The sequence below is a fragment of the Sorex araneus genome, chromosome X (genome assembly GCF_027595985.1).
Source record: "Sorex araneus isolate mSorAra2 chromosome X, mSorAra2.pri, whole genome shotgun sequence".
Taxonomy (NCBI): Eukaryota; Metazoa; Chordata; class Mammalia; order Eulipotyphla; family Soricidae; genus Sorex; species Sorex araneus.
Window position 1 is genome coordinate 157,094,667 of NC_073313.1, and position 24,054 is coordinate 157,118,720.

Sequence of the window (24,054 nt, forward strand, 5' to 3'; positions counted from 1 at the left end):
GCCCATTGTCCATCGTCTACAAGTTGTTCACTCGAGTCATCCTGAATAGGATTGGCAGAACACTAGACGAAGGACAACCATGCGAGCAAGCCGGGTTCCGAAAGGATTCAACATGATCGACCATATCTACATGGTGACCAAACTCATTGAGGTTTCGCAAGAGTTCAAGATGCCGCTCTGTCTAACGTTCATCGATTTAAAGAAGGCCCTCGATTCTGTTGAGACTGAAGTGGTCATTGAAGCCCTAGCCAAACAGGGCGTTCAAACTCAGTACATCAGGATCCTCCAAGAGCTGTATTATGGATTCACCACTAGGATCTCACCATTCTACAAGGAAGTGATCGTTGACGTAAAGAGGGGGGTTCGGCAGGGCAGTACCATTTCACCAAAACTCTGCAGTGCCATCCTTGAGATCACCATGTGACAACTGGAATGGGAAGGAAGGGGAGTGAAGATAGATGGTCAGCAACTACGCCACCTCCGCTTCGCTGGTGACATCGTTTTAATAACACCGAACATTAGCCAAGCTGCAAGAATGCTGGCTGACTTTAACCATGAGTGTGGAAAGGCCAGACTACAACTGAATCTCACGAAGACAATGTTTATGAGAAATGGATTAGTTCCTGATGTTCCTTTTGCTCTCAACGGAATGAACATCTCCGAATGCAGCAGTTATGTGTACCTAGGTTGAGAACTCAACATGATGAATGACCTGGCACCTGAACTGTGCAGGAGGAAGACAGTGGCGTGGAACACCTTCAAGAGTTTCGAAGAAGTGGTTAAGAGGACGAAGAACCTCTGGCTCCAGGCACATCTTTTCAACTCCACTGTTCTTCCTACACTAACATATGCCTCAGAGATCTGGGCCCTATGCAAACAGGATGAGAATGCTATTTGGGTATCCCAAAGAGGAATCAAAAGAGCTATGCTTGGAGTATCATGCTTCACTCAAGTGAGAGAAGGAATCCAGAGTTCCGACCTCTGTCGACAATTGAGAATCAGGGATGCTGTCTCGTTTGTCAAGATGTCAAAAATTAGATGGGCTGAACACCTGATGCGATTTAGAGATGACTGCTTGACTAGAGCTCTTACTAACTAGATTTCACGGGATGTCTAAAGAATGCGTGGCACCCTGAACGAATGGTTTGAGGCTCTTCGTGTTCCTGGAGCGAGCAGACACCATTGGACTATACTAGCATGTGACAGGGACAAATGGAGATGTTACTGGCGCCCGCTTGAGCAAATTGATGAGCAACGGGATGACAAGTGATACAAGTGGTATTGTTTTGTAGGGGAGGTTGGACCACACTCAGCCGTGCTCAGGCCTTACTCCTCGCTCTGTGCTCAGGGCCCTATATAGTCCTGGTGTGAGTCAGAGGCCGGCCTTGAACCCGGCCAAGCCTCCTGCTAAGTGGAGAGATGGGGCTGGTGAGGCCTATTTCAAAGGTGCTCTTGAGGAAAAGGGGGTGGAGGTGGGCCCAGGGCAGCTCTGGGCCTCTCTGGTCATCTGAGCTGACGATGACGGCGGGTAGGGGTGTGAGCTGCCGGGTTCCCTGTGGGCCCCCCAGCCCCGTCTCTCTGACTCCCCCTGTGCTCCTCCTGACCATGCAGGTCATGGATACTGGGTGGGCCCAGGTCTGGACACTCCCCCTGACTCCTGGGCCTCACTGTTACCTTTTGTCCGCAATGCTGTGAGCACGTGTTCATGTGACACTCCCCTGAGGGCTCAGCATCCCCTTCACATCAGACCCCAGAAGGCCCAGCATTCCCTGAGGGCACAGCGCCCCCTTCACGCCCAACCCCCGAGGGTTCCTCTCCTGTCATCCTCAGCAGAGCTACAGGTGGCCTGGAACCCTGGAACTGGACCCATTTTCTTTTTTTTTTTTTTTTTTTTTTTTGCTTTTTGGGTCACACCAAGCGATGCTCAGGGGTTACTCCTGGCTTTGCACTCAGGAATTACTCCTGGCGGTGCTTGGGGGACCATATGGGATGCCCGGGATCGAACCCAAGTTGGCCGCGTGCAAGGCGAACGCCCTACCCGCTGTGCTATCGCTCCGGCCCCTGGACCCATTTTCTACAGAACATTCTGGGCCTTGAGCTCTAACCAGTACTGCCTTGAGCTGTCAGGTGTTGTTTTTTTTTTAATATCTTGAATATCCGTGAGATAGACCCTTACAGAGCTGTTCATGATTAAATTTCAGTCATACAGGATCAGCACCCATCCCTCCGTGTAAATTTCCCACCACCAGTGTCCCCTGTTTCCCTCCCACCATTCCCCACCCCCCACCCCTGACCCCCAGTCTCCTGTATGGAGGGAGCCTCCAGGGAGGCTGGGTCCCTCTTTCTTGCTCTCTCTCTCCTTTTCCTTTTGTGCATTATGGTTTGCAGTTACTGTCATTGTCATTCCGTTGCTCATTGACTTGCTTGACTGGGCACCAGTAACGTCTCTCATTTTGAGAATTATTGTTACTGTTTTTGGCATATCCAATATGCCATGGGTAGCTTGCCAGGCTCTGCCGTGCGGGCTCGATACTCTTGGTAGCTTGCCGGGCTCTCCGAGAAGGGCGGAGGAATCGAACCCGGGTCGGCCGCGTGAAAGGCAAACGCCCTACCATTGTGCTATTGCTCCAGCCCATGGTTGCAGTACAGGTGCTAAGAGGTCATGGTGTTTGTCCAAGGCATTTGTTTGTTCATGGTGTTTGTTTGGTATTTTTATCAGGACAGTAAGGCTGGCATAGCTTTTTAACTGGGTGGCAACTTTGGGGTGTGGACGTGACTGCTGAGGCGTCTGGAAGTAGAGGGGAGTGGGGGGAGATAGCCTGTCCTGATCCTGAGAAAGCCTGGGGATTTCAGTCACAAACCCACACATGGGCTGGAGCGATAGCACAGCAGGTAGGGCTTTTGCCTGGCATGTGGCCAACCTGGTTTCAATCCCTGGCATCCATATGGTCCCCCAAGCACTGCCAGGAGTCATTCCTGAGTGTAGGGCCAGGAGGAACCCCTGAGCATCGCAGGGTGTGGCCCAAAAAGCAAACAAAACAAAACAAAAGCCCACATACGAATTTTCCAGCAGAGTATGTGGAACATCGAGGAACATCGAGGGCTGTTCTCGATGGTGGAGTTTGGCCAGGGCATGGTGGTGGCGCTGGCTGTGGGGCAGGCGGCAGCTGGGCTCTGCTTGGCAGGCACCAGGCTGACCCACCCCACTCTGACGTACCTCTGTGTGTTCAGCCTTGCACGGGTCTGAGGGTAACTGCAACGTTTGACCTTCCTGAGGTTCACTTACGGGTCTCTGGAGCAGGGCTGGTGGAAGAGCTCCTGTGGGGGCGCTGGCGTTGGCCCGAGGGGTCGCGGCCGCTGTTTCGGGGGGTCCAGGCCTTGTACAAGCCTGTGTGGTGGGAGGAGGTGCTCTGTGGGCATGCCTCCCACATGCCCGACTTTGACCGTTTAATTTCTAGGGACACTTGGTCCTGAGTTGTTAGGTGTGGCCAGCAGCGGCACAGCGGCAATGTTGGGGTGTCAGTGTTGGGGTGTCAGGCTGCTGATGCACTCGCCCCCGCCCCCCAGGTTGACCTGCTGGGGCACCGCCCCCCCTTTCCCCACCGTGAGGGTTTTAAGCCAGAGCTGTGCTAGTGTCTGGCCCTGCGCAGGTACCTCAGGATGGGCTCCTTGCTCTGCGGCCACTCCTGGGCTGCTCTGAAGCAGCTTGAGGCTAGTCTGTGCTGCTTCCTTCCTGAGGGACCGTGGTCTCACAGCCCGTGTACCATAGGGACCCGCGGTTTTGCGTCCCCTATGCCCTTAGGGACCCGCAGTTTTGTGTCCCGTGTGCCCTTAGGGGCCCGAGGTTCTGTGTCCCGTGTGCCCTTAGGATCTCGTGTGGCCTCACGTGTGTTCAGTGGGTTTGCTGCTCAGATTCCCTTCATTTACCATAATGGCCTACGAAGGAGCTTCTGCTTTTCCGCCTTCCGGTGCCGGCTGAACGCCGGCTTGACCCATGCAGGCCGGAGCCCACTCGGAGCCCTGTCCTCAGCCTAAGGTTCTGGGTCTCTCCACTTGCTCATCACACCTCAGGATCCTCCCTTGCTGACGCCCCTGCCCTGCCTGAGGGGCGTCTGCTCACGGCTCCGGGGGCTGCCTCCCTGGCCTCTCAGAGATCAGAGCTAGAGAAAAGAAAGGCACGTATGTGTGCATGTATGTGTGTACATGTGCGGTTACATACACCTGTGTGAGTGCACACATGTGCATGCATGTGAGTGTGCACTGTGTTAGTGCACATATGCATATTTGCCCACATCGGTGTGTCAACATTTATGTATATGCGTACATAGGTGTGTCAGCATGTGTGTGCCCATGTGGGTGTCAGCATGTGTGTGTACCCAAATGGGTGTGTGTCAGCCCAAATGGTTATGCACCTACGTGTATGTGTGTCCACATGGGTGTTGGTCAGCATGTGTGTGTGCACCTTCATGGATGTGTGTCAGCATGTATGTGTGTGTCCATATGGGTATGTGTCAGCATGTGTGTGTGCCCACATGGATGTATTTTCTTATGTGCATGTGTGCCCACGTATACATGTATTAGCATGTGCTAACATGCATGCATGCCCACACACATGTATTCTCTCTTGTGTGTGTGTGCCCACATGGAAGTAGACAGAGCTGTGGGAGGTCTGTGGGGTAGCCTCCACAGGGCCCTTGTTCGGGAAGGAAGCAGAGTCTGCCCGAGGCTGGGGAGGGAGGGGCTGGCGGGTGGGGCCTGGCCCTGGCACACCCTTGGCCACCTGGATTTCTGTGGCAGCTTGGAGTTGTGGTGTGTGAGCACTGCAGACCCCCTGTGCAGAGATCACAGCGGGTTCCAGGAGCTTTCCCTGAGGGGCACTGGGGGTCCCGTCCGGGGCTCCCTCTGCAGAGGGAGTGTGTCCTTTGGACTCTGGCCCCCACAGAGCTTTGGGAGCTCTCAGTGTGACATCCACACGGAAGTGAGGCTTGGGAAGGGTGGGGGCTGGAGCCCAGAGGCAGCCAGCCCCTGGCCTGGGGCAGGATTGTTCAGGGGTGTTCTGCAGGAAGTGGTCCTGCTGTGAGCTGGGGGGTGGGAAGGGGCTCATGACAGTTGGCAGCGATGTTGGAATGGAGATTTCTTTTTTTTTTTTGCTTTTTGGGTCACACCCAGCGATGCTCAGGGGTTACTCCTGGCTTTGCACTCAGGAACTACTCCTGGCGGTGCTTGGGGGACCATATGGGATGCCGGGGATCGAACCCGGGTCGGCCGCGTGCAAGGCAAATGCCCTACCTGCTGTGCTATCGCTCCGGCACTGGAATGGAGATTTCGAACAGCACAAACGGCGCTCACTCATGTGTTGTGTGCTCGGTAAAACTAGGTAAGCGCTTGCAGACAGACATGCTGGCGGGGCGGGGTCTGCGCAGCCTGTGCAGACGGGTCTCAGCTCTGCCGCCCCAAAGACCAGGGTAGAGTTTGGCGTGACTTTCTTTGACAAGTTGGAGGGCAAGAAAAATAGGTTATTTCAGTGGGGCCGGGCTGGGCTTGCCTTGGGTGAGGGCAGAGTCGTGGGACCCTACAGTCGGGAGGGTGGAGCCCCACACTCAGGCGACTGGGAGCCATGGGACGCCCAGGGCCTCACTGTCCCCCCGCATCCCCCTGTCTTGCTGGCTTTCTTCCGGGGTTATTGGGCAGCTTCGGGGCTGTGACAGGGCCCGGGGCAGCACCTCGACTCCTGATTCTCACGTCCTGCACTTGCTGTGGCATTTAGGACTTTTTATTCCTTTTGGTTGGGGGCCACGCCCTGCGGAGCTCATGGCTGCCCCCCGACTCTGTGCTCGGGATCCCGCCTGGTGATGGTCAGGGAACCCTAAGAGGTGCCGGGGATTGAGCCGGGCTTGGCCGTATGCAGGGCAGGTGCCTTTCGCGTCTGTCTGGCGAAGAGGATTCTCTGGCAGTTGCTGTCCTTCACCTGGGGTCACTCTTCTGCCCTGCCCGGGTCACTCTTCTGCCCTGCCCGGCCTGCCCCACTGAGCACCTCTGCTCGAGTCTTGCCACCAAGGTTTTATTTTTTTTGTTAGTTTTGTTCCACACCTGGGGGTGCTCGTAGCTGATTCCCGCTCTGCACTGTATAATTCACAGTGAAATAGACTGTGACGTGGGGGAACCCTAAGACTTAGGGATCACTCCTGGCGTGCTCAGGGGACATAGGAGATGCCGGGGTTCATGCCCGGGATTGAACCTGTCGTCTGTGCTCAAGGAAACGCCCTCACCTGCTGGACTATCGCTTCGGCCCCTGCCAGGGATGTTTGGGTTGGATTCTTCGCCTCCTTCAGGAGTGCTGCTCGGCCCTTGTGTGATCGCACTCCCTCTCTCGCACTCCCTCTTTCTGTAATGAGCTCTCTCCCCCCCTCTGTAGTTAGCGGCTCCTTCTGTGTGTGGTTTTTCCTGATGGCTGAGCTGTTTTGGTACAGAGCCCCGGAAGGCCCCACCCCTAACAGCCCCGCCCCTCACGGCCCTGCCCACAACAGGCCCCGCCCACCACGGCCCCTCCCTAACAGTCCCGCCTCTCATGGCCCCGCCCCTAACAGGCCCCGCCCCCGGGCTGCACCAGGCAAGCCCCAGTGCCCCAGGTCTTAGGTTGGTTTGTCACTCTCCGTGTCCTGGGGTCCAGCGAGTCTGCTGCTTTCTGAGCGCGGGAGCAGGTGCCTTGCGTGCCGCCCTTCTCTGCTCCCTACAGCTGTGCCCCCTCCAGCGGGGCCTGTAGGCCTGGCAGAGTGACTGGTGGACAGCCAGGGACCTCTCATGGGCTCACTGCACTGCTGGCCATCCATCTTGTCCATCCTGCCCATCCTGTTCCTTCTCAGGGTCTCAGGCCCCCTCTTTGCTTCTCTTGTCGCGTGTCTGCCGTATGTGTGGTGGGGGCAGGGCATAGGCACCCCCTGGCTGTGGTGCCAGGCCCCTGCTGGATGTGGGGCCCTGCATGCGCCTCCCCCCTGCTCCCTCATGGCCAGCCTCGTGCCCAAGACACTCTCTGCCGCCCGAGCCCAGGCGACTGAGCAGCCGCCGACTCGGAGGCCCCTCGGGGGTCTGCTCCTGGCACCCTTGTGTTTGGGGTAGACCTGGGCGGGCACCGCGGGCAGGGGCCTTCAAGAGGGGTTGCCACTCTGCTGCCCTGCATGGGAGCCCCCTGCCCCGCACCGCTCCACTGCTTTGTTCTCAGCCCCTGCCTTAGGGTTGCGGCTGGACGGGACCGGCTTTGGACAGTGGGCAGGCGAGGCCGCCCGGGCTGCTGGCACGCAGGCGGGTGCATGCTTTGGACCGAGAATCTATTTGGTGTATTTTAAAAGAATTATAGAATTTAAACTATAGCTACGATACATTTTAGAATTCCATCAGGGATGCTCGTGAGGACAAAAGTTCGTGGTTAAGAATTGCTGATCTTGGGGCTGGAGCGATAGCACAGCAGGTAGGGCGTTTGCCTTGCACGCGGCCGACCCGGGTTCGATCCCCAGCATCCCATATGGTACCCTGAGCACCGCCAGGGGTAATTCCTGAGTGCAGAGCCAGGAGTAACCCCTGAGCATCGCTGGGTGTGACCCAAAAAGAAAAAAAAAAAAGAATTGCTGATCTTACTTGTTGTAAGTTGCGTCGTATCTTCCTCTAAAACTCCTAGTGGAATAAAGTCTGTCCTGGGGGAAGCCGGTGGGCACAGCCCCACGCGGTGGAGAGCCAGCCGACTGCCAGGGCGTCCGGAGGAGCGCGGACGTTCCTGCTTTCAGCCCCCAGCAGGGCGAGTGGGCGCCTCACGCTCCTTCACGGTAGGCCTCTGGGCGAGGGGAGCGGCCTGGGCTCGGAGGATGGGGCGCTTTCAGCTGAGACAGTCTGGGGGCTCCGGGGGGTGGGCCAGGGTGTGCAGAGGGCACTGCCCTGGGTGTGTTGTGGCCTGCGGCAGGAGTAGGAGGGATCTCCACAGTGTCCAGTTCCCGGTTCTGTCTGGCATCCGACCCAAGATGCGTCCTGCAGCTCACACTCGCCACTGTGACCCCGGGGTCAGCTCCTTCCCCAGGATGGGCCCACTCTGCTGAGTCCCCCATTCAGGTCTCGTCACAGGGGGACACCCACCCTCCTGCTACGTGCCCAGCCTTCACCTTTCCTCTGTTGAGCTCCAGGTGGGGGTGGGCTCTCTCTGCCGGCTGTGAGCTCTCCAGGCTGCTCTGGCCGTGTGCATCGGTGCCCACTGTCCACTTGGCTCTTGGCACCAGGAGGGGCCTCAGCCCTGGTCCTCGCACGGTCTGCACCTGACACACCGCTGGCACTGGCGGTGACGCTACTCCAACCCGTGTCTCTGTGTTCTGGTGTGGGTCGGGCCCTCACCCGCCCTGGACTCTGTCCCTGTGTGTCTCCATTGGTCTGTCCTGCCCCCACCCCCCACACACGCGGGTCCGAGGCCTCCACCCTTCTCACCAGCCCACCCCTCCGCTCTGTCACTGGGGAGGGTGGCAGCCTGCTAGAGCCCTGTGTCCAGCCATGCCGGCAGGCAGTGTGATCAGTGGGTGCTCGCCACAGTGCTCCCCCCTGCGCCTGACTGAAGGCGCGTGTGTCTCCCGCCCAGGAGAAGTCGCTTGTCTTTGAATCCGCGTGGAAGAAGGAGAAGGACATTGTCACCAAGGAGATCGAGAAGCTTCGCACCTCCATCCAGAGCCTGTGCAGGAGTGCACTGCCCCTGGGCAAGGTCATGGACTACATCCAGGAGGACGTGGACGCCATGCACAACGAGCTTGGCCTGTGGCGCCAGGAGCGACGGCAGCACGCAGAGGCCCTGCAGAAGGAGCAGAGGTGGGAGGGGAGGGGCGGAGTGGGTGGGAGGGAAGGGCGGGGCGGGGCAGTCTCAGGCCCTCCCTCCTGCTCTCTGAACCCCCAGACTAGCTGGCACAGGGCGTATCTTGGTGGGCTTCACACACAGGTGAGGTGTCCTGCCAGGGCTGGCAGGAGCACAGGGCTGGGGCACCAGCCTTGTACGCAGCTGCTCCTGGTTCCATCCTTGACACCTCCTGGCCCCTCAGTCGTACCAGGAGTGACCCTGAGCACCACTGGGGAGCCCCCGCGCCCCCCGCCCCCCGCATGGGTGAGAGCCCCGCAGGTGCAGGGTCTGTTTGCCCTGAGCTCAGAGCTGCCTGGACCGTGCGGGCCTCCTGCCGGCTTACTGGAGCTGACGGCTGGCGTGTGCGCTGCAGGCGTGCTTTGGCCGGCACAGCGTGGGGGTGTTCCAGGGCAGGCTTTGCGCATCTGTCTGCGTTAGCCTGTCTGTGTTTGTGCCCCATATTTGCCCGGCCATGTTTACCCACCCGTGTTTGTGCCCCGTGTTTCCCTGCGTGTGTTAACCCACCTGTGTTTGCTCTCCATGTTTGCCCGGCCGTGTTAACCCACCCGTGTTTGTGCCCCATGTTTGCCTGTCCGTGTTAACCCACCCGTGTTTGTGCCCCGTGTTTGCCCGGCCGTGTTGACCCACCCGTTGTTTGCGCCCCATGTTTGCCTGCCCGTGTTAACCCACCCGTGTTTGCGCCCCGTGTTTGCCCGGCTGTGTTGACCCACCCGTGTTTGAGCCCTTGTTTGCCCGGCCGTGTTAATCCACCTGTGTTTGCCCCCATGTTTGCCCATCTATGTTGGCCCATTCGTGTTTGTGCCCGTGTTTGCGCCTTGTTTTGTCCCTCCATATTTGCCTGTTTGTATCTGTGTCCCATGTTTGCTTGTCCATGTTTGCCCGTCCGTGTTTGTGTCCCATGTTTGCTTGTTCGTGTTTGTCTGTCCGATTCTGCCCCCTTTCCTGTTTGCACCCCGTATTTGCCCGACTGTGCTTGCCTGTCCATGTTTGTGCCTGTGTGTCCGGGTGCAGGGAGCACTCAACTCTTACTTGGTTTGATTCGCCTCCGTGAAAGCTCTTGCATCCAGTGCTCTTGTGCCAGGCCACGCTGTTCTGCCTGTTCACTGGGTGTGTTCAGCCCCACAGACATACTGCTTTTCATTATCAGCCCAGCTCTCCTTTGGGAGCCGAAAACGTCATTGTACCTGGTATTAATGGGCCCATGGGCACTGCCCAGCTGGTCAGTGTGTGCCCTGTAGGTGGCTAGTGTGGGCAGGCACTTACCACCCGCACCTTCTCAGCCTTGTCCTAGACCCTGGCCAGCAGCGAGCCGGGGATTCCTCCGGCCAGAAAGGTGGCTGCTCTGTGGTGGGGTTCTGGGTGCTGCTGGGCCCGGCCCCCCTTCCCTGGGTGTCCCACCTTTTTGGAAGTGTTAGCCCCTTGGCGGTTTGTCTTGTGCCGAGCCCTCGCAGGGAGACTGGTGAGCCCCCAGGAGGGGGGTCGTCCCTGTCTGCTGCATCTTGTACCCACAGGCCAAACCCCTTTCCTCTGGGGGAGAAAGTGCTTCTGGGGTCTCTGATGAGCTGCCCTGTCCCCGCCAGCATTACCGACAGCGCCGTGGAGCCACTGAAGGCAGAGCTGGGGGAGCTGGAGCAGCTCATCAGAGACCAGCAGGACAAGATCTGCGCCGTGAAGGCCAACATCCTCAGGAACGACGAGAAGATCCAGAAGCTGGTCTACACCCTGAGCGCCAGACGCTGAGCGTCCTGGGACCCCCGTTACCCGCCATAAATCGCTCCTGCAGACACAGGTGTGAGGCGTCTCTTTGCGGGGCTCTTGCGTTTCCGTGCACGTTGGCCCCAGGTCGCACTGGTGGCGCACACAGAGGGCAGCTTCCGGGTCTGGCCGGCCAGCGACGGAGGCGCAGGGAGCGTCCACTCCCTGGGAGGAGCGTGCACACTTTCTTGTCCCTGAAGGTCATGTCCACTCAGTTTCCAGGAGCTTTTCCCGACTGGCCCCTCTTCCCTCTCGCTCGGGTTTCTGTCACCAAGTAGAGAGCGTAGCCGAGTGGACAGTGTCCAGGCTGTGGCTGTCAGGGACTGCAGTTCCCTTTCCCTGCTGGGCCCAGGGCCCCCTTCAGAGGCACAGGTGCACCCCATGCAGGAACCCAGTTCTCTGTAAGAGCTTTTTTGCCCAGTTTTGGGGTTCACCCTCGGCACCCCGACACAGGTGGTCCAGGGCCACTTGTTCCTGAAAGGATGTTCTGATCCCCAACATGTTTTATGTTACCATTTTTGGGGAAATTGTTTTTTAAAGCAAAGAGTCTTTAAAACCTGGTTTTTGTTTCCTTTTTCCCATGTCTGATACTGTAAGTGCCGGTTCTGGCCTTCACTGGTGTTGGGGACCCCACCACGCAGATCCCTGATGGACCTGACTCTTCCGTTTTTCCATCTTGCTCATCAGAGACCAAAGCTGACATGTTAAGTGTTTGGATGATCCCAAAATATTTTGTTGAAGGATCACCACAAATGGCATGATTTAGTTTCTTTTCCCGTGGCGAGGGGGGTCCCTGGCATTGCTCAGGGGGTCCCGCCTCACACTGCTGGGAGCCCCATGCTCGTCAGGGTCTGGAATTAAGGCTCTGCATGTGGGCCTGCGACCCGCCCGGCAGTTCACGAGCAATTGCCCAAGTCTCGCGCCAGGAAGCTAGTCTCTCCTCAGCACCCGCACAGCCCCGCCACCTGCTGTGTTGCGTGAGCCCCGCACGCTCAGCGCGTGTGCACAGCAGTCTGCACCAGTTGCTTCCAGTTAAAGCGCCACTTTTCGTGAATTTGTATCTGTGCTAGAACTTTTGTGTTTCCAAAAAAAATGACACACATTGTATGCCAGTAAGATTTTGTATGAAGTAGTCTGTCAAATCGTATCATAAAGTTTATTTTTGTTTTATACATGAATCATTAAAGATGATTACGTATTTTTTCTCTAAGCCTTTGGGTTGTGGAATTTAGTTTGCACCTGAAAAGAAAATGTATATGCATCTGAACTCTGATTTTGAAACGTGCATTTTATTTTTCTTCCTAAGGAAGTTCGGGAATCCACACATTTTCACTCCTAGTGTGACACTTCACTTTTCTGTGTGAACTGAAGTTCAGACAGGTGAAATGGTTTTGAGAAATCTCAGGGTGTTTATCCAGTGTCGGGAGACTGTGTGTGGTCACTGTGTGTCCCTGCCTGGGCCGCTCCAGTCCCACTGTTGTGTCCCACCTTGAGAACCCTTGGAGGGGAGGGGTCTCATCTCTTTTAAGCTTTATTTCAGTTTCACAAGTGTGGGGGAAGGATTGAAATCCAGCTGTAGGGATTTCAGTTTAAAAGTTGAGCTGGTGGGGCCAAGCGGTAGGCCATAGGGCGGGCGCCCGCCTTGCATGCTGCCGACCCCTGTTCAATCCTGGACATCCCTCATGCCCCCTGAGCCTGCCAGGGGCGAACCCTGAATGCAGAGCTAGGACTAACCCCTGTGCACCGCTGGGTGTAGCCCAAAAGCAAATGAAAACAATCAAAAAGGCACTAGGGTATATCCAAAGGAAATAGTTTTTGAGAAAAATGATTCAGACAAAAAATTGAGCTGTTTGGTTTCTTGTGCTCAATTTTGGTTTCTGCGGCTGGTGGTGTCCAGCACTGTGCCCCGAGTGCCGCCTGGAGACGTTTCACTTTGATTTTTATACTTAGTTTCCACGAAGCACCAGACACAGTCTCCCATAGCAGTGCTCCTTTCAGAAGTCTCCTTTCCGTGTCATTTAACTGTCTTGCTAAGGAGAAAAATCAGCCCACAACCCACGGCATCAGGGCCGGAGGTCAGGGGGTGCTGGGGCCCCATGCCTGGAGCCCACATCCCAGTGTCCTCTCGGACTCAGGGTCCCTGTGGGGGAGGGACCCTGTGTTGAGCCTTGCATGGGGTGGGCGGGAATGAGTGAAGCCAAGTGACGTGGACAGGGGATGTGTTGGGGTCCTTCCCCAGGCAGGGGTGCTCCCTACAGTGCCACCCCCTGGCTGTGCCTTCACCTCGCCTTTCCAGGAGCGCCATGAGGAGGCAGTGCAGTGAGTGAGCCAGAGTGACCCTCAAACTCTGGCCAGCACAGGGATTGCCCGTGTCCAGTTCCGGGTCCTGAGCTGCTCAGCAGCCCTGCACGGTACAGTGCCCCTAGATGTGGGTCTCGGGGTGCTGCCTCCAGAGCCGTCACCGCAGAGCCCTTGGTTCTGGCAGTTCCCAGCTGGGCGGTGTCGGGCGTGGAAGAGCCAGTGGGTGCAGGCCCCCACTTCGGCTGTCATCAGCGTACCCCGACTTCACAGCGGAGGAAGGAAATGTGCCAGTTTTCAGACTCCACTGAAAACGGAGTGTCTGCCCCGTGGTCACCCGAAGCCGGGCCAGCTGGCCTTTCCGGTAGGAGCGGGTGCACGGGAGCCCTAAAGCGGAAGGGGCTGGTGGTGCCAGGGTCAGGCAGGGTAGGGAGGGCTGTGGGACCCTCCACTGAGCTCGACCATGCGTGATGCGAGTCACCTGCCGGGTCCCTGCTCAGGCATCCTGTCAGCTGCTGCCCGGCCTGCGCCCCTGGGAGCCTTGTGTCCAGAGCAGACCTGTGACAGGTCACACTGTCCCCTGCCATGGGAGCGGGATGTCACAGCTGCACGCTCTGTGGGGAGAGAGAGAGAAGGGAGGGAGGGAGGGAGGGAGGGAGAGGAGAGAGAGAGAGAAAAAGAGAGAGAGAGAGGAGAGAGAGAGAGAGAGAGGGGAGAGAGAGAGAGGAGAGGAGAGGGGAGGGGAGGGGAGGGGAGGGGAGGGGAGAGGGACTATCCCTGCCGGGCCAGGATTGAGACCAACAGCCCCCCTCCTACGGCCTTCAAACTGGTGCTCCTGGATCCGAGTCTGCACCTGCCAGAATGTCACTGTGCCACTGACCTCGGTCTCAGGGACCCTCAGTGAGGGGGAGATGACTGTAAGTGACAGCGGAGTGGTCCCACGTGAGCTGCATCAGGGTTCCCCCTTTGGCCCCTGTGCACCCGTCCCCCCCAGAGGCACCTTTGAAGCCTCTCCTCGCGCGATGCTTCTGGCTGTGTGGGAGGGCAGTGGGAGGGCAGCAGAGGTGGGCAGGCACCCCTGCTCTCGGCTGGCCTGCTCTCGGCGGGGCTGCCTCCGCCTGTGGAGCTGGGCCTTACACTAAACAGACTTCCTCGAGGAAACAGGCGCCCCGGCATTTCCCCGGAACGCTTTCTGGCTGGGAAAGGAAACGCAGGATGTGATTACAAGCCCTTAGCGCGCGCGGCCGGCCAGAGGGGAGGGGCGTGTGGCGCCCCAGGGAGGCTGCAGGGCTCAGACAGCCCAGGCCTCCCGCCCCCGGGCTGTTTCCCGCTCGTGACCTTGGAGAAAAGAAATCTACCCCGTCAGAGCGTCTCTGGAGGAAGGCGCCGGCCTCCTCTCGCCCCTTCCTCCGCTCCCTTCCCGTGTTTCCGGGGACTCTTGCTCCGGTGCTCGGAGGGGGCCGGCCTCACGCTGGCGCTGCTGGCGTGCAGAGGGCCCCGGAGGGCTCTCGGGAGAGATGCGGGCTGAGCTTTCTCCTGGGCGCCGAGTGGGGCAGACGCCGTGTCCAAGTCCCCCAGGAGGGACCCCGGAGGAGGCCGACGGGAGGGAGGTCGGCCTGGCCCCGGGGGGCCTGCACCCAGCGGTGCTGCGTCCCCGCGCTGACCTCCGGCCACGGCGTCCGAGTGGGTGACGCGGGGGCTGTGCCCGGCGGGCGACGCCCTCCCCGCGCGCCCTGGCTCCGGCTCCGCCGTGAGGCAGCCGCCCGGCTTTCCCACGGGCCGGGATGTTTTGGGGTCACGCGTGGCGCGTCCCGGCTACTCGGGCCCACGCTCGGGGGTCGGGGCGGGCCGGGATGGCCCCGGAACTGCCGTCAGGGCGTCCGCGGCCGGGCTCTGAGGAGACGCCCGGCGGAAGGCCCGCCCCCACGGCCCGGAAGCGGATGTCCGGGTCGCGGCCGGAAGTCGCCCCGCGGGGGTCGCGCCCCGGAAGCAGCTGCTCTGAGGCTCGGAGCTGGCGGTGCCCATGGCGGAGGGCGGCGGCCCCGAGCTGCGGCCCGGGCCGGCAGGTAACGTGGCGCGACCACCCGCCGAGGGGGCGGGGAGCCGGGCCGGGCCCTGGGGTGGCCGCGGGAGGACGGGGGTCCCCGCGGGCGCTGACCGGCCGGGCCGCGCGTGTCAGGAGCCCTGCGACCCCCCAGCGCCGCGAGCCCTCCCGGGCCCGGGTCGCGGCTGGGGGTGCTGGGGGCAGCCGGGCGGCAGGGGCCCGACCCCTCTGCGGGGCCCGACCCCCTCCCTCTGCGGGGCCCGACCCCTCCCTGCGGGGCCCGACCCCCCTCCCACTGCGGGGCCCCGACACCCCCCTCTGTGGGGCCCGACCCCCCTCCCTCTGCGGGGCCCGACCCCCCCTGCGGCGCCCGAACCCCCTCCCACAGCGGGGCCCGACCCCCCCTGCGGCGCCCGACCCCCCCCAGCCCCACTGCGGGGCCCCGACACCCCCTCTGCGGGCCCGACCCCCCACAGCCCCCTCCCGCCTCTGCGCCGACCACTGTCCCGCCGGCCCCCTCCCCTCTGGGAACACCGTTTTGGACGCTTGAAAGTCACGGTCCTATTTTCCCACGTTTCCATAAGAATCGTTTGTCATCTTAATCCTTACTCGTGTCCTTGTTTACGTCTCTGGGGGCCACGCCCCGGAGCGCCGGGCGCAGGTCACCGTGCCTAAGTGCCTGTATCATACCAGCGCGACCCCGAAAGGGTTTGTTGTAGCCCAGGTTGCTCCTACCAAGGTCTTCATATTCACAGATGAACTTTTTGAATTTTTGGGGGGATCATGTATCTCACATCAGAACCGTAAAGAGATTCGTCGAAACTTTGTTTTCTTTTGGCTTTTTGGGGCCACACCTGGCAGTGCTCAGGGGTTTCTCCTGGCTCTGCACTCAGGAATTACTCCCGGCAGTGCTCGGGAGTATATAGCATGCCAGGGATGGAACCCGGGTCAGCCGTGTCGAGGCCAACTCCCTCCCCGCTGCACTATCACTCCTGGCCCATTTGTTGACACTTAATTTATCTGGGGTCACTTTGCATCTCCTGGCACCGCACCTTCTCGCGGGCGGTGTGCCAGCCCTCAGTTACAGTTTAGTGAGCGGCCTGTGGTCACTGCTCTGGCTTTCCCCACACCAGTACAGAGACAGGCGGCAGTGTTTGGTGCTGAATTTTAAGCTGTCAGTGTTCTTCCCTCCCGCGTCCAGGGCCACCCCTCCCCCTGCTTCCCATTGTCGGGGCAGCTGGTGCTCGGGAGGCCATGCGGTTGTGGGCCAGACCCCAGTCCTCAGACGTACTAACGTGTGCCATCGAATACCCTCTCTGGTGTCCTTCTGTGCACAGGAGACCGTTGCATGTTTGTCCAGTATTAAGATGTTGCGTTCTTGGAAACTAGCGTCAGTTTACTTGGGCATGTGCTTCATTTCACCTTGCTAATATTTTGTTTAGGCTGGAGCGATAGCACAGCGGGGAGGGCGTTTGCCTTGCACACGGCTGAGCCGGGTTCGATTCCTCCGTCCCTCTCGGAGAGCCCGGCAAGCTACCGAGAGTATCTCGCCCGCACAGCAGAGCCAGGCAAGCTCCCCATGGCGTATTCGATATGCCCAAAATAGTAACAACCAAAAATAGTAACAAGTCTCACAGTGGAGATGCTACTGGCGCCCGCTCGAGCAAATCGATCAGTGAACAATAGGACGACAGTGCGACAGTGCTACAACATTTTGCTTAGGATCTTAAGTAGGTTTGGCTCATTCACACACCCCCTCACCTCATACCTGCAGTCAGGAGTGTGCTAGAGAGGGGGATCTTTTCTCTTTGTCTTTCGGCCACAGCCTGACTTGGCCCTGTCAGGCTCTGGGGCTCATGTGGTGTCGATCAGACCTGGCTCGGCCACGTGCAAGGCAGGTGCCCTCCCGCTGTGGGGATTGGTTTTTCCTGCTCCGGAAGCTCCTGGAGCACGGCAGTGGTGATGATCCGGAGAGTTGGGTGTGGGGGGTATTTTGGGGGCTGCACTGAGAGCTACTCCCAGCGGGCCGGGAGGTGCTCTGGGGTGCTGGGGATCGAGCCCAGGTCAGCGTGTGCCGGGCCGGTACCCTGCCTGCCGTCCTGCCTCGGGTTCTTGAGTCTGTGCAGTGACGGGAGCCCTCCGTCTCCAGTGCAGGTTCCCGCCTGAAGGAGTGGCTGAGGGAGCAGTTCTGTGACCACCCGCTGGAGCACTGTGACGACACGCGGCTCCATGACGCGGCCTACGTGGGGGACCTGCAGACCCTGCGGCGCCTGCTGCAGGAGGAGGGCTACCAGAGGTGGGCGCCGTGCCCCCCGCTGTCTGCTCTGCGCTCCCGAGCTGCTCCCAGCCCCCCAGGGCCAGTTTCATCACTGCAGGCCGGTGGCGCTTTCCCTGCCAGCTTCGGTGGGGAGCGGCTGGGAGAGCCTTGGGCCGCCGACGGCCCCAGGAGCAGGGGGCAGGAGTGTGCCCGTTCTCATGGCTCCTGCCCCTCCCCCGTGCTCGGCCCCTTGCTGACAGCCGTGGTGCGCAGCTGCAGGAGAGAGCTGGGGGGCTCGGTCCTTCGGTCTCTGCTTGCTGCCCTGGGTGCCTCTGCCAGTGGCTGGGGAGGTGCCGGGTGGGGCCTGCGTGGCTGTGGCAGAGCAGAAGGGACCCACTGCAGTGCCGCCAGGGCCTTCGAGGGGGTGCCGCCTGTCCTCACCGCCCGGCTCCCTGTCTCTAGCCGCATCAACGAGAAGTCCGTGTGGTGCTGCGGCTGGCTCCCCTGCACGCCGCTGCGCATTGCCGCCACCGCCGGCCATGGCGACTGTGTGGACTTCCTGATCCGGAAGGGGGCCGAGGTGGACCTGGTGGACGTCAAGGGCCAGACCGCCCTCTACATGGCCGTGGTGAACGGGCATCTGGAGAGCGCGCGCATCCTCCTGGAGGCCGGTGCTGACCCCAACGGCAGCCGGCACCACTGCAGCACGCCCGTGTACCATGCGGCGCGGGTGGGCAGGGCCGACATCCTGCAGGTGCTGGTCAGGTCAGTCGGGGCCGGGGCCCACCCTCGCCTGGCTCCCCAGCCTGCCCCTCTGCTTCCTGGTGGACTTTATCTCCCCGCTCCCCACTTTCCTTGATTTTATTTTACTTTCATGTCACGGATTCTTGAGCTTCCAAGTTGAGTGTTTGATCCCCCCCACGGGTAGGGGACTCTCCGGGGACTGCCGTGGGGCTCTGCCTGCCCCAGGGAAGTTGGCTTCCTCTTTGTTTTTGTGGTTATGGAGAAAGTTTTGATTAAGGTGATGAACTTAAGCTGGAGCGTAGCAGAGTGGGTGGGTGTTTGCCTGGCCCATGGCCGGCCCGGGGTAGGTCCGAGGCTGGCCTGGGGACCCCACCCAATAAAGAGTCCGCAAGCTTGGGGAGCCAGGTCGTGCATGCTGACCCCTGCGCTGCTGGGCCTGCCCACCCAACCATCCCTGGGCTGGGGTGCCCAGTCAGGAGTCGAGGGAATGCGCCCCTGAGCACCTCTGGGAAGAACCGACCAGAGCATTCTGAGCGCGTGTGTTCTGGCTTCCCCCTGGTCCACGCCCCTTCGGAACAGTGCAGGCAGGACAGGTGCCGGTCACACGTGTAAAAGCTGAGGAGTGCTGCTTTCTTAGCTCTCGCGGGCCAGTCCTGTCCGCTTGAGGCTTCTCTGAGTTGTCAGAAATACTGATTTGGGGGCAGAGAGTACAGACTGCCTCGCGAGCAGCCCGCCCGCGTGTCTCGGAGCCCAGAGTGGTCCTGAGTGCGGATCCAGGAGTAACCTGAGCTCTGCCGGGTGCAGCCGCCCAAACAGCCAGGAAACTCCAAGCTAATGCTAATATATATTTGAGGGGGAATCAAAGCATTTTATTGAGGGCCTTCAGGGGAGGATCGAAAGCTGAGTTCTCGGCCGGCCGGGATCTCCGTAGCAGCCCTGAAAAACCAAACTGAGTTTTCGGGTCAGACAGCATTGTGGGCGCTGGAACCAGCGCGGGCGTGTCTGCCGGCCTGTGGTGGCCGTGCCCTGCGCTCCTGCCTCCCTGGGCTCCCCCATGCCTGCTTCGTCCGTGCTCAAGGATTTTGTTGGGTTTAGGCCGCGGCCACACCTGGAGGTGCTTGCGCTTCTCCTGGCGGGAGTCTCGTCACTGTCACCGCGGGACTGTCTCTCCGGCCCCCACCCCTTCATCTTGTGGGCGGTTTCGTTTGTGTTTTGTTGCCGGGAGAGGGTTTATGTCTTCTTCCCACTGTGACGCTGACGCCTCTTCCCTGTCTGTCGCGTGTCTCCGGGGCTCGACAGAGACAGAGTGTCAGGGGCCAGTTCTCAGTGTGGAAAGGCTGAGGGACAGCTCCCGGCTCCGGGTGCGGTGGACAGAGCAGGGCCGTGGAGGCCAGCCCGGAAGGAAGTTGACTGGCAGGTGTGGATTCCCCAGCCTGGACTCAGCCCTGGGCCCGGGCGGGGAGGGCAGGCGATGTCGCATGAGGGGAGGTGGGCGCCCTTCAGGTGGCTTCGGTTGGGCTACCGGACGGATTGGGCCTGCCGCCCCCTTTTTCACTGGAGAGACTCTTCCTTTTAGTATTTGATTTAGTTTTTTGAAGTTTCGTTTTTATTTATTTCTACTTTTTGGGGGACCACAACCGGCGATGCTCAGGGATTCCTCCTGGCTCTGCACTCAGGAATTACTCCTGGCGGGCTTGGGGAACCATATGGGATGCCGGGGATCGAGCCTGCGTTGGCCGTGTGCAAGGCGACACCCTTTTGCTGTCCTATGGCTCTGGCTCCGAAATATTCTTTCCTTTAGAAACAGACACCTAGTGCTCCCACAGTTGTGTTGAGGCTGACGCCACGGCTGGATCCTCCTAGCCCACGGTGGGAGACACTGCATTAGCGGGTGAGAAGGTGGCCCCAGGGCCTCCCTGCTTTGGAGAGGCTGACCGGTACCCGAGACGCAGGAGAACAGTTGGGGTCTTTGAAGTCGTGTGCCGGAAAAACGAATAAAAGGCAGATTCAGATTCTGAACCAATTCTCAGTTCTAATCCTTGATTTTATTTATTTCTGCTGGAAACTTAAGCTTAAGGATTGGCAAGCTCTATTTGATCTGCTTTTCTTTAACGATTACTGGACTATTAGTTCTGAACCATCATGTACTGTGTGTGAAGGGGAATAAAACTTGGTCTTGTGTGAGAGAAAGACAGAAGAGGGAAAGTCAGCCTGGAATTTCCTGGGGTAGGGTCAGTCTGAATTCTGTGGGGGTTCCAGAATCCCTTTGGGCCTTTCAGTGGGGTGTGTGTGGGATTCTGTGGCCCGGCCGCAGGCCTGGGGCCTGGACAGGAGGCGCGGGGACAGCTTCCTCCAGGCCTGCTGCCCACAGCTTCTGCAGGCACGGTGGCATTCGTGGGTCCCGTTTGCTGCTGAAAATGCCCAGAGTCGGGTCACCGATGTTTGTGTGAAGGTGGGGATGGTGTCCCTGTGCGTGCGGGGTCAGGTTGATGGACGGCGTGGGCCTGGTGGCTGTGCCAGTGATACTCAAGTGGGGGGTTCTGGGACGCGCGGGGTGCAGTGAGCTGGCTCCTGGCCATGTGTCTTTCTGAGTGAGAGGCGCTCCCCCGGGTCGCCAGCGGCGTCCTGCAGCCTCTCCCCGCCCTGGGCCTGCTTCCTGCCCTCCTGGAGTGTCGTGGGGATGTCACGCTGCGCTTTGCAGCTCCGAGGTGTTGCGTCTGCAGTGGTCACGCCAGCACATTGTGTGGGTCTCCGTGTCCCCCCCCCCCCCCCCCCCCGTGCTGCCTGGACGCCAGGGTGGCTCTGGGGACAGTGCTGTGGAGACCGGAGGGAGCGTTGGCTGGCCGTTTCCATCACGGCCCTGCATGTTGGTGCCCTGCCCCGTCCTCTGTCTCCCCTTCCCCACCCAGACCTCAGGACTGGGAGGCCCCAGGGGGCCCCAGAGCGCGGGGCTGTCTTGGAGACATGACGCAAGCTGGTACTCACTGCACGTGGCAGATCGCATCTTCAGAGACTAGAGCCAGTTCACCCCTTCCCTTTCGGTCTCAATCAGCTCCTTTCCCAGTTGATCTCTCTCACACCTTCAGCTCAGTAGGTGAGCACCCGCAGGGAGGGGCTGGCTCCTGGTGTCGGTCCCCGCACCCGCAGGGAGAGGCTCCTGGTGTCGGTCCCGCACCCTCAGGGAGAGGCTGGCTCCTGGTGTGGGTCCCTGGCTTCTGCTCGAGGTTCGTCTTTACTGTGTCAGGGATCCTGGCCCCTCACCGCCCATAGGCAGCTTGTGCATACGCACAGTGTGTTTGTCGGTCTCCTCCCGTGTCTCTGGAGAGGGCCTGACTGTCTAGATGGTTCTGACTGACGGCTCCATCCCTGCAGTGCCCCGCGCTGGCTCTGCGCTTGCTTTCCAGGGACTTGTGGCGCAGTGCCCCTCGGTCACAGAGAGGAGACGCCGGAGTGTGTGTACGTCAGTGACGGGAGCTTGGTTGATTTTCCTCTCTCGTTTTTAACTAGGGGCCACTCCGGTGGGTGCTCAGGGGCCATGTGTAGGCTGGGCATGATCTTAAAATAGAAATTTTTTGGTTATTTGGGGCTACACCCAGCAGTGCTCAGAGCTTACTCCTGCCTCTGTGCTCAGGGATCGTGCCTCGCGGACCCAGGGGATTCTGGGGCGCTGGGTATTGAGCCCGGCGTGGCTGCCCTGGGGAAGGCACCTCAGCCTGCTGGATTGTCCTCCAGACGCCAGCGAATCAGCCCAGGAGTCTCTTTTGCTGTGCAGTTGTGTACCCTAGCCTACCGTCTGGGGCTGCGAGGGGCTGCGAGCCTGTCCTCCCGCCCTCCCGGCCTCCCCCTCCCCCCTCCCCCCTCCCCCCTCCTGCCCTTCCGCCCTCCTGCCTCCCCCCTCCCGCTCTCCTGCCCTCCTGCTCTCCTGCCTTCCCACCCTCCTGCCCTCCTGCTCTCCTGCCTCCCACCCTCCTGCCCTCCTGCCCTCCTGCCTCCCACGCTCCTGCCCTCCTGCCCTCCTGCCTCCCACGCTCCTGCCCTCCCGTTTGCCCAGCCCACCTCAGACTCACGCGTTTGGTCCGGCCATGGTTGCTGCGGGTGGGACCCAGGGCTTCATGGGTGAGGGACGCAGATTTCTCTGCTCTCACATCGGGCTCATCCAGCAGGGCCTCTGGAGACTGCGGCCTCTGTGCTCACCATCTGTGGGCCGTGTCCGTAGGTGCTGGGGGCTTCTGGGGCTCCCCGAGCTCAGACCCTGACTGCGGGGGTGGGGGTTGGCTTGGGGCCCCCACTTTGGGCCATGTCTGTGGTGCCAGGGACTCCCTAGGGCTCCCAAGCCCAGGCCGCATCTAGGGGCCCGAGTGGCGGCGAGCTGCTTTCCCGTCTCCCCGCAGGTACGGGGCCGATGTGGACGTGAGCCACCACCTGAGCCCCGACAGCCGGCCCCCCTTCTCGCGGCGGCTGACCTCGCTGGTGGTCTGCCCCCTATACATCAGCGCCGCCTACCACAACTTGCAGTGCTTCAAGCTGCTGCTGCAGGCCGGCGCGAACCCCGACTTCAACTGCAGCGGCCCCGTGCTCACGCAGAGCTTCCCCCGCGACTCGCCGCGCTGCGTGCTGGACGCCGTCCTGCGCCACGGCTGCGAGGCGGCCTTCGTGAGCCTGCTCGTGGACTTCGGCGCCGACCTCAGCCTGGTCGAGTGGGACGCCTTGGGCCCCGAGTCGAGGGGCAGGCGGAAGGTGGACCCCGAGGCCCTGCAGGTCTTTAAGGAGGCGAGAAGTGAGTGGCCCCTTCGGCCTGGGCTGCTGGGCCGGGTGGGGGCGGGCCACGTGGCAGCAAGAACCCCTCAGTGAGCCCGCCCAGGGCCGCGACCTCCCGGAACGGCCCGTCACCCTGGGCGCGTCTCAGCTCCCCACTGCAGCGAGCCTGCCCGTGGCCGCCTGCCTGCGCGGTGCCCGTCTGTGATTGCCAGGGCTCGCGGGGACACAGCATGTTGGTCGGCAGGAGGGCACAGACGGGGAGCCCCGGCGCTGCCCCCTTCCCTGGAGCTGATGCCCCTCGTGTGCCTCCCTCCCACTGCCCAGGTGTCCCCAGGAGCCTGCTGGACCTGTGCCGCGTGGCTGTGCGAGCCGCTCTGGGCAAGACCCGTCTGCACCTCATCCCCGCGCTGCCCCTGCCCGACGCCGTGAAGAGGTTCCTGCTGCACGAGTAGCGGCGCCCTGCTGTGCGTGCGGTGACTCTGGCGGGGCCGCGGCTCCTGCTCCCACAGGGAGACTCCAGCACTTTGCAGACCCACGGGCTTTACTGGTTTGTTCGGGTGATCGCTTTGGTTTGTTTTGGGGCCACCCCCAGTGATGCTCAGGGGTTCCTCCCATCGCCGCACTCGGGAGTTACTCCTGGCAATACTCGGGGACGGGACCCGGGTCGGCCGTGTGCAGGCCAGCGCCCTCCCCACCGCACTGTCTGGCCTGGCCTCTGTGACTGTTCATTAAAGCTCCAGTCCCTGGGTGAAAGGGACCGGTAGGGGATGACCCCACAAAGGCACTTCTTGAGTTTGCCGGTTTGTTTCCTCTCTGCCACCCACCTACACGCTGCTCGTTCAAAGATGGTTTCCTGGCTCGAAGACGGCTCCAAGGCAGGACCCAGGCCTGGCACATCTCGGGACGGCTGTGCAGCGCTGCCCGTTCTGACCAGGACAGCCTGTGTGCCCGCCGAGGGGCTCCCGCTCACGAGGCCATTGAGAGGCCGGGGGCCCTGGCTCAGCCCTCGTGGCCAGCGATTGCCCTTCCCTCCTGGAGCTGCGTCCTGAGCTGGCTCCCCATCCCAGAGAGGGTGGCAGAGTGCCGCCTGTAGGATGTGGGTGTGTCGTTTGTAATCACCCCGCTGCAGCCCTGGGCAGGGCTCCAGCATCTGCCAGCGCGAGGGTGCGGCTACCCTGGGCCGCTGCTCCTGGGGCCACAGGCTGGAGAAGTGGGCAGGTACCAAGACCCGGTTTGGTTTGAGTCTGTCACGAGAAGACTTGTAGCCGCTTAGCCTGTGGGCCACGTTCCCGCCGACCTCGTGGGCGTTAGGGGCTG

General features: G+C 60.6%; 2 protein-coding genes across 7 annotated transcripts in view; both read left to right on the forward strand.

Moving 5' to 3' along the window:
* Positions 1 to 11,846, forward strand: part of TRAF3IP1 (TRAF3 interacting protein 1) — a 31,720-nt gene extending 19,874 nt beyond the window's left edge. For 3 of the 6 annotated variants that reach the window (XM_055120731.1, XM_055120730.1, XM_055120726.1), the window contains 2 exons: positions 8,612 to 8,835; positions 10,462 to 11,846. In XM_055120731.1, coding sequence (XP_054976706.1) covers positions 8,612 to 8,835; positions 10,462 to 10,621 — 384 coding nt within the window. In that variant the 3' untranslated portion in view covers positions 10,622 to 11,846. Of the gene's footprint in view, positions 1 to 8,590; positions 8,836 to 10,461 lie in introns of all 6 variants that reach the window. The other 3 variants (XM_055120724.1, XM_055120725.1, XM_055120727.1) reach the window with 1 other exon arrangement.
* Positions 11,847 to 14,866: 3,020 nt separating this feature from the next.
* ASB1 (ankyrin repeat and SOCS box containing 1) lies at positions 14,867 to 23,521 on the forward strand. The gene is made up of 5 exons (XM_055120742.1): positions 14,867 to 15,000; positions 17,133 to 17,274; positions 17,698 to 18,000; positions 22,371 to 22,756; positions 23,062 to 23,521. The coding sequence occupies exons 1-5, from the start codon at positions 14,958 to 14,960 to the stop codon at positions 23,187 to 23,189; spliced, it is 1,002 nt and encodes a 333-aa protein (XP_054976717.1). The 5' UTR covers positions 14,867 to 14,957; the 3' UTR covers positions 23,190 to 23,521.
* The last annotated feature ends 533 nt before the right edge of the window (positions 23,522 to 24,054 follow it).

Coding starts and splice junctions, on each gene's coding strand:
- ASB1 (XM_055120742.1), top strand. CDS start 14,958: ATGGCGGAGGGCGGCGGCCCCGAGCTGCGGCCCGGGCCGGCAG. Junction 15,001..17,132: donor GCTGCGGCCCGGGCCGGCAG/GTAACGTGGCGC, acceptor TCTCCAGTGCAG/GTTCCCGCCTGAAGGAGTGG. Junction 22,757..23,061: donor GGTCTTTAAGGAGGCGAGAA/GTGAGTGGCCCC, acceptor CCCACTGCCCAG/GTGTCCCCAGGAGCCTGCTG.